Here is a 20,806-nt window from a genome sequence, read left to right as displayed (position 1 = left end):
AGCAACTCAGAAGTCCAGCAGTACTTATCTAAAGGAGTGTATATACTGTATATGGTTGAATATTTAATAGAAATTCTTTTTCTTTAAAGCCTTCTAGAGGTACAATCTCTGGCAATTGGTAAAAACTATTTTATCTTTTTTTAATTTTATCTTTAAGATATCTATATATCTATGTATCTATATCTAATCTATCTACACCTTAATAAGTATATACCTTAAATAGGATGACTATAAATCATGCCTTTCAAATTGCTATGATTTTTAGTGATATTATCTAATATTTTTTATGTTACTGGGTAGTTTAGAGAGAATCAAATTCTTTAAGCCTACGGACAAATAAATGAAATTTGTATTTATGTAATCATAATGGGCATTCAGTAAATAGAGAATGTTTTTTATTCCAGAAAACAGCTCCTTGAACATGGTGAGGTAAAGCTTTCATTTTAATCTCTGTTATACTTGTGTATTAAATTCTAGTTCAAGGATAATTCACAAAAGTATTGCCTTGCTGCTGTACTGTCAGCAGCGCTTCAGTGTTTCAGCATTGCTAATAAATGCTGGTCCTTCCCATGTTTTCATCTGCTTTTTTGAACAGTAGTAAGGATTTGAAAACCATTGAAGGCTCATCTCTAACCACAGAGCATAATTAAATTACCTTCATTTATTCATTCATTCATTCATTCATTCTTTTATTCATTCAACAATAGCAGCATTAGTTCCCAGCCCACTGAGCCCATCAGCTACAGCCCATCAGGGCAGACACCCATGGCCCTGGGACTGGTGGCCTTGTGCCACAGCCAGACTTGATGGTCAATCAGTTACAACCTTAGATTGTTACAGGATACAGAAGATGGCAAAGCAGTGTTTCTGCCCTCGGGTATGCATAATTTTTCAACAGAGACGTGAAACAAGACGACATTTTATATGGTGCTAAATGATTTTGTGGCAGATGAGGAGAAAGCTCAGCAGGGGCTGGAAATATGATTTCCTAAGTAATAGCACTTTGAGTCTTAAGGGAAAGGCCAAATTTACAAGAGAGGGCAACTGAATCTGGACTTAATAAAAACAGCATGTAATGATAATGAATATTTTTTAATAGTTACTATGTGCCATGTACTGTGCTGTTTTAATTCTCATAATATTATTCCCATTTTGCAAATAAGAAAATTATGTTAGTTAAATGAGCTGTTAACAGAGACAAACACTAATATTTCAGTGATTTAACTCAGTAAAGTTTGATTCTTTGCTCACATAAAGTTAAAATCAGGAGTTCCTAGCTAGCAGTGGCCCTCCCAACAAGCAGTGATTGAGGAACCCAGAGCCCTTGCATTTATAGCTCTGACGTTTTCAGTGTGTAGCTGCTGAGGTCGAAGTGCTTGTCTGCATCACATCAGCAAAGGAGGAAGAACGGGGAAGGCTGTGCCCTGGAGGGTTGATGTGCTTGTCTACATGAAGGCAGCAAAGGAGAAAGAACAGGGATGATCATGTGCTGGAGGTTTGTAAGGACTAGGCCTGGAAATGGAAATGCGAACTTCCAGCCCACAGCTGGAACTCAGGCACTTGGCCACACCTGACTGCAGGGAGCTGGGAAATGGAGCCTAGCTACATGTTTAAGAAGAAGAACAAAGCGGTCTTGGCCACGGAATAGAGACCTACGGAAATTAAATAGCTTTCCTCAGATCTGCCACTCATTCGTAAATGTAAAGCTTGCATGTGAACACTAGCAGTGTTCGAGTGCTTCCAGTGCCCTCAAAGTAATAGCACTTACTGCTTCCTGTGTGCAGGGCACTTGGGGAAGTGATTTACACATATTTATAATTTCATTTGCACAACAACCCTTTGAGGTAAGTATAATTTTGTATATTTTACAGGTGAAAGGTGAAAGAAAACTGTGGCATAGAGAAGTTGAGTAACAGCATCACAGAGCTGAAGTCCCTTCATTAAATCTCTGAAGCTGAAGTCCCTTCAGCTCTGTGAAGCCAAGGCCTATGAACCTTGGCCATGTAGCAGCAGAGCCATGCCGTTAATTATTCACCACATGCTGCTGCCTAATGTGAGCTGCACTTATGCAAATCAGCCATGTCCCATGGTGCCCGGTTCAACTTAATAGTGCACATTCATACTTTATATTTTATCATGCGATATTTAAAACCCACTGCTTTTTAGAAACACAGTATTCCTTGATTTTCTGCCCTCTTTTCTCATTATTTTGCTTTGTTATTATCTTTCATTTCTCCATGTATCCTAATTTTGCCCATTTTAATTTTTTCTATTCTGTATACTAATCAATTCAGACTTTATTATGTGCTTGTTATACATCAGGTCACTGCTTTTGTGGAATTTGATGTATAGTGGAGGAAGACAAGCAATGTGAATAGATAATTATATGTGCCTTGACAGAGGAAGTTGGAAGAAAAGTAGTACAGAGAAGTGATTAAATCTGTGTGAAGAAGAATGGGTAGTTAGGGACAGATTTTCCTTTTCCTTTTTCTTTTTTTTTCAGATTTTCTTTTTATTTATTTTCTTTTTAGTTTTTTAAGATTTTATTTATTCATGAGAGACACACAGAGAGAGGCAGAGGGAGAAGCAGACTCCTTGCAGGGAGCCCAATATGGGACTCAATCCCTGGACCCCAGGATCACGCCCTGAGCCAAAGGCAGACACTCAAGCACTGAGCCACCCAGGCATCCCCAGATTTTCTTTTTAAAATGACCATAAAGAAGAGTTTACCAAGGTCAAAGTGCGTGCATGTATAAAGAAGGCATAAGGTAATATGTTACGTTCAGAGCTACAGGCAAATCAGTATTGCTAATGCATAGAAAAGGCAAAAAGTAGCAGAAAATGACCCAGGTTCAGACTATGCTGACTTCGTAAGCAAAGAAGCTGGACTCTATTGTTAAGCAAATGATAGTATAATGAGATCTGAGTTGTAGATATTTTTGTCCTGTTGGCAGTAAAGAGGATGGCCTTTTAAAAGGTAATCAGATTTTTTTTGAATTTTTTATTTATTTATGATAGTCACACACAGAGAGAGAGAGAGAGAGAGAGAGAGGCAGAGACATAGGCAGAGGGAGAAGCAGGCTCCATGCATCGGGAGCCCGACGTGGGATTCGATCCCGGGTCTCGAGGATCGCGCCCTGGGCCAAAGGCAGGCACCAAACTGCTGCACCACCCAGGGATCCCCGGTAATCAGAATTTGAGGGAAGAATTACTTCTTTTGAAAAATGGATTGAGTGAAATATGTTGGGGACACTTCCGTGTTCAAAGACTAATAGAACCATGTGATTGAATAGTTGATTGTCTAAAGAGGAAGCATAGTGTAGTGATTAAAGACAGACCCAGAAGCTGGCTGGCCTCATATTCCCCACTAACTGGCTGTGTGATCGTAGCCAAGTTGCTTTACATCTTTTTGGGAACAACCAAAACAACAGTAATAACAGTACTTACCTTAAATGGTGGCTATGGGATTAAGTGGAGTATATGTAAGATACAATAATGCCTAGTGTAGGTTAAGCACTGTGTAAATGCCCACTTTTAAATGTGTGTGCCTTCTGGACCGAGACCTCAGAGCCTCCAGCTAATATTCTGGCTTCTGTTAACTGTGCCAGTGAAGGGCATCTCTACCATGTTCTCAAGATGTCTTCACACCTGTTGTGGCAGGTAGTGTTGATAGGGACAATCTGCCATTTGGACTCGCCTTCTACACCTAGTCTTTGTTTTCTTTATGCTTGGGAGCTGCTACTCACACTTTACCCAACTGGGCTCACTTGTTCCAAGGACGGATAGTGAACAGTTCCCTGAGCTTCTTTTCTTTCCTTGCTTCCAGCCTCTAAAAGATGTTGTGAGGATTTTCCTAGTAATTTTTATGTGGAAAAAGGTACTAACAAATTGACAGGAGTGTACATAAAGTACAGAATTTTGGACTGTGCTTTTTGACTATAGCCTTCTGTCTTCTACTTGGTAGTTAAAAAGAAAACAGTTTGATAGAATAGGAGATAAAGTAGCTATTGCAAGAGAGCTCTATGGAAAGTCAGTGGCCTGTGAGTAGAAGAGGGGTTAGAGCGTGTGGATAGCAATAGAACAAACATAAGAGGTGCCATTTGGAATGGTCATTCTATGTCATTAACCTACAAAAAACATTATGCAGAGAAGATAAGGAAATGGTGGGGATCTTTCAGGTCTCCATATGCAGACTCTTTTCAGCCTTTAGATGATAGAGGAAAGTCAAGGAGAATTACTACTTTGGATTTAATTCTGCTTATATGGGAAGTTGGTGCTAAAGTAGAAGCAATGGGAAAAAAAAATAGAGTACAAGTGATGGGACTTAGGAGAGACAATGACAGTCTCATCCTGTGGCTCAAAATAACCAAACGAAGGCATCCTGGGAAAAGTCAGATGTGTACTTGCATTAATTAGAGCACATCTATGGAAATCTGTTTCTAGATGCCACATTTTGACAAGACATGGGCAATCTGTACCATGTCCAGAGCAAGGCAACCAGAGTTATGACAACACAGAACTAATCATACAAGTTTCTGAATATTTAACTTAAAAATAGAAAGCTTCTAAGGGTGAAAGTGGGGTTAGTGCAAAGTCATGATTACAGTATTTGGATAACAGAGAACTGTCATGTGCAAAAGGGTTTAGGCTGATTTTGTGCAGTTGCACAGGTGTGCAAATTATGGGGAGATACTGTTCAATTTTAGAAAAGAATTTCTAACATTTACAGCTATCCATAATTATAATAGGCACTCCTATGACATATTCCTTTTCAGGAATTAGCGAATAGCTAGTTCATAGATTTACAGAAAAGATCTCCGTTTTGGATAGACGATTAAAGAATTTGGCTTAATCCACCAATCTGTGATTTAATGGTCCTAAACAAAAAGACCTATTTTGGTGTGAAGTATACTGATATGTTGATATCTTTTGTTCCCTCCGCAACATCTCCCAGTTTTGTCCAAAGAGGAGTTTGACCAAAGAAAAATGAAGGGTTAATTTTGAAATCTTTCACATTCCAATTTTGGGTTCAAGAATTATGAAAACATTAACAAATTCCATTTTTAAACATCTTTACTTAAAAAGGAAAAAAAATCAGCTTTGCATTCTGTTTTAAATAGAAATTATATACTTCCAATTCTAAAATAACACGTTTAAAAATGTTAGAAAATTCAGAAAAATCACCATTCTGAAATAACCTCTATTGACTTTTTGTTATGTTTTTGTAGCCTTCCCCACCCCTTGTGCCCACGCACATAGGTTTTCACAAACTTAGTATTTTGTATGTACATAATCATACACATTGAAAACTTTTCATGCCATTAAATAATCTGCTAATATGTGGCTATACACATGTGGGAAATGTGGTAATTTACTTATTCCTCTATATTGGTCACATAGGTTGTTCCTATTTTGGCTGCTAAAAATTCACTTTGGTGATCATCTTTGTACAAGCATTTTTTTGGTCTTGATCATTCCCTTAAATTAGAATAGAAATTTACACCAAAAGGGTTGGCTCTTTTGTATCATCTTGATAAATATTACTAAATTATAGAAATCTTCCAAATATTTCAGTGTGTGTCTCAAGGCATCTTCTCTAACACTCAGTATTCATTTTTGTCCATTTTATAGATGAAAATCTCTTACCTTTTTGTTTGAGTATTAACGAGTTAGAACATAACTTTCGGTTGCATTAATTCTTTGCCTATTTTTCTAGTGCAGAATTGGTTGATATTTTCTGAATAGATCTGTTAGAAAAGTTTTATCTGAAACCTTTGCTCAGTGGAATCCCATCTGAATAAAAATGAGGTGTCCTGCTAATCAGTACAAATATTTATATATATAATTCCACTACTTTAAAAATAATCTAGATTATGTATTGCTGTGATTTTGTTGCTGACTGACTGACATACAGATTTGTGAAACATTCCATTTTTGTGAGTCTTTGGGGCTCCCTGCCTCACCTTGTGTGGGTCTTGTTCACATACCGCCTCTTCATTGAGGCCCCCCCTGATTGTGCTACTCGCAATTGTATCTGCTCCCACCTGTGGCCTCACACCACATCCTGCACCCCCAGTCTCCTTTCTCCCTTTCACTTTCTTCACTGCAGTTACCACTTTCTAAAAACTATGCAATGGATTCATTTACTTGCCATGACTCTTTGTCTTTCCTTACTAAATATTTTAAAATGCAAGCCTCACAAGGGTAGAAATTATCACTGTCATTTTGTTCATTGCTGTATCCAAAGCCCCCAGAACAGTACGTGGCATATAGCAGGCATTTGCTAAATCTTTGTTGAATGAATGAATAAATATTAAAATTACTAAATTAAAAGATCCTTGTCCTGATAAATGAGAATACTTTTAATGTATTTTATATTTATTAATTTAAAAATATATAAAGTGAATATATCATTTTGTTTCATTTCTACAGCTGATTTTTCATACATTGCAACTGTTAGCATTCACTGTTCTTGCCATTTTAATTATGAGGCTGAAGTTGTTTTTAACACCCCACATGTGTGTTATGGCTTCCTTGATATGTTCTCGACGGGTAAGGTATTCATTCTTGTGTCACTACACTGTGGTTACTATAGCAACAGCACCGTAGTTACCATGGCTTTGCTGAGTAATGCAAAACAAAACACTTGGTTTAAATGATTTAAAAGGTTATTTCATGATTAACTATGAATAAGAAAAGCAATTTCAAGTAGCTTTGAAAATTATCCTTAGATTTCAACCGATAAGTGACAAATGAGGAGGCACACTTGCCCCTGGGTTAGTAGTTTAGCCGCAAGCACAGGTGTTTGGAGTTCAAGTCTGTGCAAGAGTTTCATGGCCCATTAAAATGATCATGAAATGTTCTTCTTTAATACTGGAGTAGATGCAGAATAATTGCTCTAGTATTATCCTGTTTGGCTCAGAGAACCAGGGCAAGTTGTCAGTTCTGGGGTTCTCTTACTATTATATACAAAAGAGCTAGACAAAGAAGCTAGAATTTTGGGATCAGTGTACTTCTATAAACATCTTACTTAGTTTTCATGATAAGAGTCCTGTGTTAGGATATCATAATGCTTTTTTTCTGAGAAGATTATATGTGTTACTGCTAGTGAGGTTTCATAGTTATTTTAAATGTCCACAAAGACCAGATATTACAGGAATCAGTTCTAGGATGTTTCAAAATTTTGTGATTTACTAATCTTAATCCTTGGTAGTAAATCAGTACTAGAAGAATGAAGGGTGTTTCCTCATTTATTCTTTTGAGGAGAAAGAAGGTTCCATTGTTACTGGACCCTGTAATTCCAAAATATGTACCATTTTTAAACAATAGATGACCATAGTTTGGTATATTACTAGTGCATTAGGTAGTATCAAATGATAATCCATCTTGGTTCAAGTAGCAAGGTGAGAGTTTATTATTGGCCCTATAGCACTCTTCATATAAGAATTAAAAATAAATGGTTTCTTTCATTTCAGCTCTTTGGCTGGCTTTTTTGCAGAGTTCGCTTTGAGAATGTTATCTTTGGCATTCTAGCAGTAATGTCCATACAAGGTTGTACAAACCTCCATAATCAATGGAGCATAATAGGAGAATTTAATAATTTGCCTCAGGAAGAACTGATACAATGGATCAAATACAATACCAGACCAGGTACGTAGCTCTTATTATTATCTTATTATCTTGTATTATTATTTTATTATCTTATTATCGTATAATCTTGTAGTTACATATACACATGTAAAAATACACATACACACTGTCACTTATACACTCACAGATTTTGAGCATGCTAATGGCAGTGTCCACCAAGTCAGACCTTCTCAAAAAACAATTTTGTGCCTTTTTAAAAATGCCTCCTAGATAACTGTCAAGAATTTTAATTAACATAAGGAATTAATGATTATTCATAGTTATGTGCTGAGACCATGTTAAGTCTGAGACCATGGTTGTACGTTAACCCTAACAATGACAAACACATCTTCAGTGGCAAAATTTCATGCCTTGTGAACAGACTGTAGGAGAAGGTACTTTTGACTGTGGGGAGGTCAACAACACCCCTTCCATCATTTCAGTCAGTGCTGCCTACCTCACCCAAATCTGCAAAACCATTTGCACACAGAAAAGTTAAAATCTCAGATATTCCGTTTTCTTCACTAACTCATTTCAAAGAGATGAGTATAAATCCTACCTGTAAATACCCCAAAATCCCATTTTTATCTTCCTGTCTTTATCCAAAATTAACTCAGGCAGAGATATTTATTTCATTTTGAAAAACCTTCGAGAGAATAAATATATTCTACAGTATTCTTTACAAGCAATCTGTGATCTTGTCCAAGACCATTTCTGAAATTTAGGAATTTTTGGTGGCACTAGTTCTTCACTGTGGTGTATTTACATTTATCCTGTGACCCCTTGGGGCCACTTCCTCTTACCACATATCTGATGGTCTCTGTTTTATTAATTAGCCTTGTTAAAGCAAGCTTTCATAAGCTTCAGCTCAGACGCTGGGTTTTCAGAGGTGACAGGACCATCATTCACAGCTGCCAGACCAGTTTCATCAGGATTTCAAAATTAATCCTCTAGTGAATTTTTTCCCTAGAGGAGTATGAGATGCAAGATGTCCCTTTACTCTCCCTTACCCCCTCCCAGGTAGTTATTTTTCCCAAGCTTTATGAGGTACCTACTTTTAAATCTCCTGTGTCTGACTTTGTTCCAGTGTTTATCTTAGGTTCCTAGCAGAGAGGGCCTACATTTGACAATTTATCCTAAGGTAACTCCCACAAACTCCTACCCTAGTTTTAGCCACCTCTTCTTTGATCTTCTTATAAATCTTTTCATTCTTCAATTATGAGTTCTCTCAAGGTTTACCACATGTTTATTAAAGGCAGCCTGTTGGGGACGCCTGGGTAGCTCAGTCGGTTAAGCAGCAGCGTTTGGCTCAGGTCGGGATCCTAGGGTCCTGAGATGAGCTGCTGCTCTCTCTCTCTCTCTCCCTCTCTCTGCCACTCCCCCTGCTTGTGAGCTCTTGCTCTCTCTCTTTGTCCAATAAATAAATAAAATCTTTTAAAAAAATTTTAAAAACTAAAAGCATCATGAAGTTCTGTAGTATGGGTGAGACTAATGCTTGCGCTCAGGTCCTTGCAGGGCTGTATAGTTCGTGTACTGCTTACAGTTGCTGTATGGAGAGGACAAGTGGGAACTGCAATCCAGCCCACGGTCTGCTTACCAAGTCAGGTATTAGTGAAGCTCTGTCCAGTCAGAAGGGGTACTTTTATCTAATACATTTAGTAGAGTATATGTGGAAACTTCAGCAAACATATAAGAAAATAGAATATTCTTTCCCCATCTTGTTCATATTTATCTCGTCACCAAGAGTGAAGACTCTGCAGGGTATTTCTATCACCTAGTTTTTTCCTGATAACTGTGGTGCTGGGCTTTGGGTCCCTCCAGCCCACATTTTCTCAGCCTTGGCACTATTGACATTAGGGCCTGGCCCGTGCACTGCAGAATATCTAGCAGCATCCCCTCCCTCTACCCACAAGTTGCCAACAGCACCTCTCTCCCCCACAGTGTGCCAGCCAAAAATGTCTCCAGAAATTGACCACATAGATCCCTGGAAAACAAAATCATGTCTGCTTGAGAACCACTGCTCTAGCTTAAGAGCTTTCCATCGTTAATTATTCAATCTTATAATAATAAATATATACCTCTACACTGATTGACTTATGTATCTTCAAATTTAAGTCATACGTAGAGATTATTCCACCCAAAGTTATGTTTAGGATACTTAGTTATATTGTAAGCAAACATTCAGTTATTTACAGTAGATCTGAATCACATGCCTTGTTCCTATTAGTGATTTTATTATCCTGATTAAAAATGATAATAACCTTTCAAAATTATATAATAATTTATTCTACAGAAGTGCCAGGAGGTAAGTGAGCATTTGGTCTTTGTCTTCCAAGGAACTATAGTTCACAAGTTCACAATTTCATTTTAAAAGATGTAGCATGAGACCTACCCCTTGTAACAGTCTCTCAGTTCTTGACATTTTAAATTATGGGAACAAGATAGAAAGTTTTACAGTTCTTTCTGGCCCTGCATGTTTTTGTAGTATTGCCTCTTACACTGAGTTTGAATGTGGCAAGAAGTTGTAGTGAAGTGGCTGAGAGTGGGCTCTGGTGCACATGGGTGGGTAGTCTTGGGCAAGTTACTTACCTTTGTTGCCTCTTAGTTTATTTTACAGAATAATGTAGAACCTACTTCATAAAGTTGTGTAAATTAAATTGCCTAGTCCTAATAAACTTATTTAGCACAGTTCCTGGCACAGAGATAGAAAAGCTGGCTGTTATTGTAATAGACAATATTGACCAAAGAAAAAGAATAATGCCGATGGTTATTAAATGTATTTCATCTTTCTTAATTCTAGTTCAAATACTATAGATAAGTAGTAACCTTTGGTTTTCTTTAAAATATGTCATTAAGGAATATATTCTTGTTTTTCAGATGCTGTTTTTGCAGGTGCCATGCCTACGATGGCCAGTGTCAAGCTGTCTACCCTTCACCCCATTGTGAATCACCCACATTACGAGGATGCAGACTTGAGGTTGGCAACTCATTGTTTCAACCAAACATGCTTACAACTGACATTGGTTCTTAGGAACAGGGAAAATTTTACACATACACACACACATGCTCTCATCTTCATATTCATGCTGGAAGTTTAAAAATGTATAGTAACTACCCAGAAATTATCATATGTACCTGTTCACTCTAAAGAAAGCTTAATAAACCTCTGAAAAATGAAAAAAGCTAATTTTTCTCGATGTGAAAATGTCACATTTTTATGATTAACCTGTATGTGTGTCAATATGCTCCAATAGAACTGCTAAGTATTAGTAAGAGGAGATAGAATCTGATCCATGGCCATAGTTTGCCAGCCTGTGTTCTGAACCTCTGCCTGATTTAAGAAACCATTCTCCGTCTTCCTGGTGACCTATAACTAGCCTTTTTTAACAGATATAAAAAGTGCATGAAATTTATGTTACATGATTTTATGAAAATTTAGGGTGTTTTTGCTAGCTAGTTATGAGTCATTGAGGTGTGAAAGGTTTGTTTTCCTTAAATAATTGACTTTAAAAGTTATTTTAATAATTTTAGTAATTGCCAGGGTAATCTTTTCCTGCTAATGCATCTTTGGCCTATTATTAGAGATAAAAATTTAAGTTATTTAAAGTTTTATGTCTGGTTGTGGACATTGCACATCCCCTATGCTTGAAATTTTAAGAAATGTCCAGTACATAGATGGTAATTGTTCAAGATTTCATAAAAATTCCTCTATTGAGGACCAAATCGTATTTTGGTGAATAATCTTGTTTATCAGGCTTCCTAACTACTACGCTTGATGCCCTCTATCTGAAAGTATGACTTGGCTAAATTTCAACTTCAATTCATATGCTTTTTGGATAATTTCAGTAGGTGAAGTTATCTAGTAAAGTCTGTTTTTTTCTCTCTTCACCTCTATCTGAATGTGTTCCATGAGCAGATTATTTTATGCGTTACGAAAAGCAAAGCTATATTCTAAACTATTATCCTGCTACCCATGTCTGGACTCTAAGCCAGTTTGTCTGTCTGTTCCAGTAAACACTAACAAGCAGTACATACAAAATTCAAACCACTGTAAGTTTTAGCACATGTAAAACGTAAGTAGGAATGTGAAAACTACTTATGTATCCAAAATAACCTATGCTATTCCCAAAGCAATTCATGCTGCCTGAGGTCATATATATTAATGTTCCATCCAGTGAGTGTTGAGATTTTAATTTGCCAGCAAAATTTCTTTAGTCCATTCTATTATAACTTATTAAAAAATTTTTTTAACTTGTGTTTTGAACATAAAGGGCCCGGACAAAAATAGTTTATTCCACATATAGTCGAAAATCTGCAAAAGAAGTGAGAGATAAATTGTTGGAGTTACATGTGAATTATTATGTTTTAGAAGAGGCGTGGTGTGTTGTGAGAACTAAGTGAGTATGAGCCCTATACTATATGATATGGAATATCTTTAAGAAACAAATGTTTTTCTTTATTTCAGTAGTTGTGATTTTTTAAGAATGTTTATTCTAAGTAAATTCCATTAAAATATCCTGGCATTTTATTTAAAATTATTTCATGTAGGAAAGTAAGTATCATTTAAGTAGAATCTAAGTTTAAGAAACTATAGTATATTTTAGCTTACAGATTTTTTTCATTTTAATTTAACATCTGAAATGTAGCTTTCCTTTATAATTTTTCAAATTTTTATGATAATTTATATTAGATGCATGAAATACAGATTTGAATTTACAGCAGTGTGAGACATTAGCATTCTTTTACTACAGCTGGAGAACACTGAATTTATAAGACTTATGAGAAAAGTTTCAGATAACTCAAGAAGACATAGTAAGAAAAACATTCCTAAGTATAATTTTTAATTTCTGAATTTTGGATTTCTAAAAATCACAAAATCCTTAAATGTTTAATGGATATCTTGAGGCCTTTTTTCTTAGACTCTTTAACTTAAAAGGTTCTTATTTGTATTAAATATAACATTTAGAATTTTCATTTCTCCTATGGATAATTAGGAATTAGGCCATAAAATATTTTTGAAAAGTGAGGTTCATAAGTTTTACTAACTAATTTTAACACCTAACTTTAATATCTAATATAGTCAGGAAAAAATGGCACCTTGTAAGGGAAGAAAAAGAAACATCATAATATTAGTGTATGTATACATCATATTAATTTAAAATTTAATAAAGTAGACTTCAAAATAAGGCATATTTCCACAAATAAAGATGGACATTTTATAATGACAGAAGGACTAATTCATCAAAAAATATAACAGTTCTAAAATGTGTGTATCTAAACAGAGCTTCAAAGTGCACAAAGTAAAATGTGCAGAATAGGAAGAAAAAATAAGCAAATTTTCAATGATAGTTGGAAATGTTAACTTCCTTTCTCTACTGAGAAGATTAGGTTTAAAAATTGTAAGAATTAGAAGATAGAAACAACAAACAGTATAAGATAATGTGACCTAATTACTCTTATAGAACAGTTCAGGGAAAATACATTTTGCAGAGCACACATTCTTTTAAAGGAACATGGAATTTTCATCAAGGGAAACATATGCTGGGCCATAAAAAATGGCTTCAGTATATATATTTTTAAAGATTTTATCTATTTATTCATGAGAGACACAGAGAGAGAGAGACAGAGGCAGAGACACAGGCAGAGGGAGAAGCAGACTCCATGCAGAGAGCCTGACGTGGGACTCTATCCTGGGTCTCCAGGATCACACCCTGGGCCGAAGGCAGCGCTGAGCCACCAGGGCTGCCTTTTTTTTTTTTTTAAAGATTTTTGGCTTCAGTATATTTAAAAGATTTGAAATCATACAGAATTAAATTAGAAATTAATAATTAGAAATCTACTAAATATAGATATCTAATAAACCCATACATATTTAGAAATTAGGCAGTAAACTTATAGATAACTATGGATCAAATAAAACCCCACAAAGTAAATTGAAAATATTTTTTTTACTTGAATGCAAAGAGAGGTGTTTTCAAGAGGTGTTGCTGATCTAACTGAATATCTCTGTAGAAGAAAAAGTGAACCATGATCCATACCACCATAAACAAAAATTTAACTTGACATGGATTACCGAACTAAATGTAAAAGCTAAAATTAAAAGATTTCTTGAAACACAGAGCACTAACAGTTAAAAAAAAACTAAATCATACACATCAAAATTGAAATTTTTTAAAAAATATTTTATTTATTTATTCATGAGACACACAGAGAGAGGCAGAGGCAGAGACACAGGCAGAGGGAGAAGCAAGCTCCATGCAGGGAGCCCAATATGGGACTTGATCCCAGGACTCCAGAATTATGCCCTGAGCCAAAGGTTGATGCTCAACCGCTGAGCCACCCAGGCCCCCCTCCTCAAAAGATGTTAAGAAAATGAAAAGGGAATCCACAGACTTGGAGAAAATATTTGTAAAGTGCATATCTGATAAAGGAGATATATATTTTTATATGAAGTTTTAGAAATTAATAATAAATTGATGATACAGTTGAAAATGGACAAAACTTGGACAGACATAATTCATGAAAGGAAATATGTGTTGACTAGTGAATACATGAAAAGCTGCTCAATATTGTCAGTGTTCAGGGATATGCAAATTAAAACCACAGTGGGATACTATAATACATACTTTAGAACAGATAAAATCTTAAAAACTAAAATACCAAATATTGGCAAGGATGCAGATTAACTAGAAATCTCTTACATTAGGAATCCCTGGGTGGCTCAACAGTTTAGCGCCTGCCTTCGGCCCAGGGAGTGATCCTGGAGTCCTAGGATTGCATCCCACATCGGGCTCTCTGCATGGAGTCTGCTTCTCCCTCTGCCTGTGTGTGTGTGTGTGTGTGTGTGTGTGTGTCTCTCTCTGTGTCTCTTATGAATAAATGAATAAAATATTAAAAAAAGAAATCTCTTACATTGCTAATGAGAGTAAATGATGCAGCCACGTTGGAGAAGTATTTGGAGTCTTTGCATAAAAATTTAAGCATATATTTGCCCTGTTGCACTTCTACTCCTTGAAATTTAAATAAGAGATATGAAAATATCTGCCCATAGAGGATGTTACAGCCACCTTATTCATAATATCTAACTGGAAACAACCCAAATATCAGGAGAAAAATGAATAAACAATTTATAGTGTATTCATACACTGGAATGCTACTCAGCAATAAAAAGGAATAAACTGATATGTGAAAAAAAGAATGAATTTCAAAAACATGCTGAATGAAAGAAGCCAAACACAGAAGAGTACATACTATGTGATTCCATCCTATGAAGTTCAAAATATGCAAAACTAGTGGAAATAGAAATCAGAATAGTGGTTGGCTTTGGTGGAGCAGGGGATAAAGGTGGTGGTGGGAAGATATTCTGAAAAGGGATTCAAGAACTTTTTTCTTTTCTTAGAATAATGACAGTGTTCATGATCTTGATTGACATGTTTTTTATATGGGTGTATGCATTTTTCAAAACTCATGGAACTGTACACTAAGATCTGTGTGTTTTTACTTCTATAATTGTACTCTAAATATTTATGCAAAGAAGTCTTCTAAAATCCCAAGACTCAGACAAACATTCTACAACTATCCCTAATAGCCTTTTGAGACACCAGGAATAAATTCTAAAGAAGGGATAGCAAATTTTCTCTTAAGGCAATTCTTTTTACAAAATTGGCTGCTTCTACTTTTCTTCACAACTCTGTTCTATTAAATATTACATACTCCTTACCTAAAGGCCTAAGGCTATGTGACATTTAAAGAAAATAGTGAAATGTGATAATTGGATTTTATAGTTTGGACAAACTGGATTTAGGAGTTACTGGTCTATCTAATGTCCAAGGACATTGAACATAGGACCCATAAGAAACCAGTTTTGAAGAGAGTTCAGTTAATATTATCAAGAGGTTGGTTTACTGCTCCCAGAGATTACAGTTATAAGAACTGGGTGAAAACACAAGCACTCTTTACTTTGCATGGTACTATATTAGCTGAAACTTAAGCATGTCAAAATTATGTTCTTGCTTTGCATGGTTCCATGGATCTCAGTGTCATATTGAGACTCTTGTGTATTGGAACCATGTCTTTTTTTTTTTGGATTGTATTTATTTATTCATGAGCAACACACAGAGAGAAGCAGAGATATAGGCAGAAGGAGAAACAGGCTCCCTCTGGGGACCCCAATGCAAAACTCAATCCCAGGACCCAAGGATCACACCCTGAGCCAAAAGCTCAATCAGTGAGCTACCCAGGCATCCCTAGAACCATGTCTTAAGAGCTACCAAGGCACTACTTAAAGCAAGGATATAATTCCAATATGCATATACTTCAATTAACAGGATGCATCCAAAGTTAGGTTTAATTATAGTAAATACAGTTATTTGAAGTCTCTGGGAAGTGAAAGAGAAACAGAAACTTAAGAAATTTGTACTTGAAGGACGTCTCTGAATTTGTGAACTTCTTGCCTGCGAGCATTTCCTAAATCACCCTCTTCCAGATCCTACTAGAGCAGAAAATCACAGCCTACTGATTTTAGGGGACAGATGGTGGCAGATGAGCTGTGAGTAGCAAGGCAGCTGGATATTTGAAGGGGACATTTTAGAAGCAAGAGCACTACAGAAAGACCAAAATCGAAAATCTGAATATAAATTCTACCTAAAACCTATTCTACACATGCCTCTGAGAAACCCCTGGGAACTTAGGAAAAGGGCAGATGAAAACTAGAGCCAAAATGTATATCCTTTTATCTATTTTATTTTATTTTTATTTTTTGAGATTTTATCTGTCTCTTTTAGAGTCAGCAGGGGAAGGGGCAGAGGGTGGAAGGTGAGGGAGAGAATCTCAAACAGATTCTGTGCTCAGTGTAGAGCCCGACATAGGGTTCAATCTCATGACCCTTGAGATCATGACCTAAGGGAAACCAGGAGTTGGGTGCTTAATGAACTGAGCCACCCAGGTGCCCCAAGATGGCTACCCTTAAAAGAGAACTCCTGGTGAGATTTGCAAATTCCCTGTTCTTTTGACCACGTACGTTTCCCAACTTGCAACCCTAGGTGTGTACCCTAGGAAGCAGGAAGCAGAAAGCAAAGTCATTACTGTTTCAAGATGTTAGGGCAGAAATAAGAGGTAACAAAGCAACTCCACATTCTGGGGAGAACCCCCCAAAGCAAGGGAAATACGGAGAAGTTTTCCATAGGTTTCCAAATATGAATATAACTCTGCCCAAATCCCCGGCTGATAAAAACACAAAGAAAACCCCAGGGATAGAAGGAAGAAATAGCTGGAATCTAAAAAAACTGAGCAGAGATAGTTGCTGCACAAGACAGGACATCTGGGGGAGTTAATTGCTTACCAGAACAGAAAATAACAATCATCAGAAGAACAAAACAGACTCCAGACTCACTGCCCCCTATTTTCTCCAGTGTTCAATTTCCAACAAAAAATTATCAGACCAATTAAAAAAAGGGGGACAGCCTGACCAAAACTCAGGAAAAAAGTCAGTAGAAACTGATTCAAATAGATTGAGATGTTGGACTGAGCAGTGGATGACTGCAAAGCTGTTGTTATTATTATATTCAAGGAATTAAGAATGTTCAAAGAATTAAAGGAAGACATCAATAAAAGACAAAAAATGATTCTCAACAATGAGACAAAAGCCCCAGAAAAAGGAAATTCTAGAACTGAAAAGCATACTAAGACTTTGAGAGAAAAAATGATGGAGAGAAAGAGAGAGAGAGTGAGAGAGCACAAGCAGGGGGAGGAGTAGAGGAAGAAAGAGAAGCAGACTTCCAGCTGAGCAGGGAGCCTGATGCAGGGCTGGATCCTGGCACTCTGGGATCATGACCTGAGCCTAAGGCAGATGCTTAACTGACTGAGCCACCCAGGTATCCCTAGAACTGAAAAGTATAATAAATGAATGAAAATTCTTTAAAAGCTCTCAATAATAGGTTTGATATGACAACAGGGGAAAAAAAAATCAAAGACCGGAAGATAAATCATGAAAAAGTAGCCAATCCAAAGAACAGGGATCAAAAAGATTGAAGAAAAAGTAGCAAAAGCCATAAAGACCTGTGTATTATTAAGTAGTTGAGCACATGGGTAATATATAGTATCAGAAAAAAATGAAAGAAAAGAAAAATAGCAGAAAAAAATACCTGAAGAAATGTTGGCCAAAAGTTTCTTCTACACTGAAAGCCATTAACTTAAAGATTCAATTACACTTAACAAATACAGCTAGGATAAACCCAAGGAAATCCACACCAAGGCACATCATAGTCAAACTGGTGAAAAACAAAGAGAAAAGAGAAAATCTTGAAAGAAACAAAAGAAAAATGATTTCATAAATGTCTGGCTTTTCATAAACAATAGAAGTCAACTGACATTGAAATGATCATTCAAAATTCATATATATATAGGATATACTAAAATGCACTGGAAATGGTAAAAATGTGGGTAATATTAATCACTCTGTATGAATATATATATTTTTATATATGAAAATCTTTTAAAAACTTATGAGTAATTAAAGCAAAGATAATACCATTGTATTTTTGAGTTTACAATGTAATATATATATTATATATATATATATGACAGCAATAGCACAAGCAAGGGAGTAAACAAAAATAAAATGTATCATCGTCTGTAAGTAATCCAGTTAATGTTAAGTAAATTGTGATACATTGAAGATGCCTGTTTTAATATCTAGAGCAACCACAAAAAAGACAAAAAAATTGCATAAGCCAATGAATAAATTGGATGATGCAGTAAAACTTTCTGCTTGACATAAAAGAAGTCAAGAAAGAGAACTAGAAAATCAAGAAAGAGATGACACAAATAGAAAAAAAAAAAAAGCCTAAGTCAAACAGTGTCAGTATTTACAAATGTGAATGAGGACTAAACACTCCAGTCAAAAGGCAGAGATTGGTAGACCAAATACAAAAGCAAAATCCAACTATGTGCTGCCTGTAAGACATGCATTTTAAATAGAAATACATATATAGATTGAAGGAAAAGGGATGGAATTGTTATCGTGTGAGTAATATATAAAAACTGCAGTGACTAGAAATATCTAGAATATTCTAGAAAAGGCAAAACGTTGTTGCAGAAAGAAGAGCAGTGTTTGCCTGGGCTAAGCTTGCGCGAGGGGACTGACTGCCAGAAGGGCTCAGGGGAGCTTGTTTCAGTGCTGGGAATTTTCTGTGTTAGATTGTGGTGGTGCTTACACACCTATGCACGTTTGCCCATATTTATCAAACTTATAAAATGGGTGTATTTTATTGTATGTAAATGATTCCTCAATATACCTGTTAAAAAATAATAGCCAATTTTCCCTGACTTCCTCCCTTTACTGACTCTCATGCAAGGTTATTCCTCAGTGAGAACTAGTATCCCAGTCAGTCCAATCATAGAGCCACCCACACACAATAGGAAAGGGTTGAGGAGAACAAATCTGGCAAAAGTGCTTTCCTTCCTTGCCTTGGACTGTATGTTTCCATGCTAATCTAAGTCAGGTGAAGCTCAGAAATAGGAAATTCATCAAGAATCAGATTAGCTTTCCTTTGTCTTCTGCTACTCATGGGCCTTAGCCTTGTGTTTGGATGGTGATACCACCTAGAAAATATATTTATTTACATTTCATTCTGAAAATAAATTTTTAAGTAATGTATTTCAAAATGGATATTGGACTTTTACTGTTAAGGTTAATAATACATGGGTTATTTGATTAAGTAGAACATGAAAATGCAACATCCTTAATTTCATTTTTATCTCTAAATGGTGAACTTACAAATTTTTGAAATGTAATAAAATATCAAACAAATTAGTCTCTAAAAATCTTGGAGCTACTTTATTATTTATTTATTTATTTATTTATTTATTTATTTATTTATTTATAGTTTATATACTCTCCCTGTATATTTTGATTTTTAATATGGATATGTATGTGCCCCTCCCCTTTTTTAGGCCTGGTTGCAGTATGCTGGAAATTTGGGATGTAGAAGACCCTTCCAATACAGCGAACCCTCCCTTATGTAGCATCTTGCTCAAAGATGCGAGGCCTTACTTCACCACAGTATTTCAGAATAGTATGTACAGAGTATTAAAGGTTAACTGAGAACGAGACAACCCATCAGACTCTGATGCAAACAAGTGTGTAGAAAACACTTTGCCTTATTTATGTCAATAAAATCACAAACTTTAATAAGGGACCTTTAAAAAGAAGATAATAAAAATGATTTGAAGTTATTCTGATTACTAAAAGGTAAATTATTTCATTGTTCTCCATTGAATGTGAGCCTCATTAGGCTTGTCATTTAAATCACTTAATACTGCATAAACAAATGTCCATCTTAAAGTTCTAAAGAAAAATATATGTAAAAGAACAATGAGATTTAATAAGTCGAAGGTATATGTAAGTCCTTTTGTATCCAACTAGGTGCTTCGAATTTTCTCTCCAGCGCAAACTCTTTAAACCACTTAGAATAGACTAATGCAGTTTCTGAAACGACACTTCCTTGAAATCCTTATACTAATCACAACTTCTTTACCTCTGTGAGGAAATTTGTGTATAACCATGTGTCTATTAAATTTGTTTTTGCTTTTATTAGCCCTCAGGAAAGAGCTTTAATATCTTTTAATATTTTTTATCATTTCAAGTTCAATATTTTTTAAAACAACTTATTTCGTAATGTTTTGAATCTCTTGAAATTTATTTACCCAACCAGATAAGTATTTCCTATTGATTAGTTCCCAACCGAAGTTCAACAGCTTATTAATCTATCTATATAATCCAGTGGGTTTTCTTTTAACATTCAGACAAAATAAAAATTGCTATGGTACATGACCAAATTTGGGGTTAAAACATAATCGGAAAAGAAGATCCAGCTAGATTTATCATATGAGATTTTAAGATTCTGTATCCTGAATGAAGCAAAGGCATTTTTCATCTTGACAGCCCTGTAGCTCATTGGACATAACCTTACTTCCTCATTACCGTCTCTCTGATCACCAGCTTTTGTAATAACATATTTCTAAATCCTCATTTATTTTTGGTTTTGGATGAGGAAGTTGATATTTTGTAAATCTCCTCCTCCAATATAAAACCTATACAACAATAATGCTTTAAAAGTGGGAAATAGTTATCTTGAAGATATTGACAATTACAGAGATAAACATTCTTCCTCTGCTT

At 35.7% G+C, this 20,806-nt stretch overlaps 1 protein-coding gene across 1 annotated transcript in view; it reads left to right on the top strand.

The window, feature by feature from the left end:
- DPY19L2 (dpy-19 like 2) overlaps positions 1–19,732 on the top strand; it is a 97,197-nt gene extending 77,465 nt beyond the window's left edge. Inside the window, exons 17-22 of the mRNA XM_055314752.1 lie at positions 405–429; positions 6,433–6,552; positions 7,476–7,650; positions 10,507–10,606; positions 11,901–12,026; positions 19,582–19,732. Of these exons, the coding sequence (XP_055170727.1) occupies positions 405–429; positions 6,433–6,552; positions 7,476–7,650; positions 10,507–10,606; positions 11,901–12,026; positions 19,582–19,732 (697 nt within the window). The remainder of the gene's footprint in view (positions 1–404; positions 430–6,432; positions 6,553–7,475; positions 7,651–10,506; positions 10,607–11,900; positions 12,027–19,581) is intronic.
- Positions 19,733–20,806: the final 1,074 nt, after the last annotated feature.

Source organism: Nyctereutes procyonoides, unplaced genomic scaffold (genome assembly GCF_905146905.1).
Source record: "Nyctereutes procyonoides isolate TBG_1078 unplaced genomic scaffold, NYPRO_anot_genome, whole genome shotgun sequence".
Taxonomy (NCBI): domain Eukaryota; kingdom Metazoa; phylum Chordata; class Mammalia; order Carnivora; family Canidae; genus Nyctereutes; species Nyctereutes procyonoides.
Note: the sequence above shows the minus strand (reverse complement) of the source record. Positions and strands in the feature narration are given on the sequence as shown.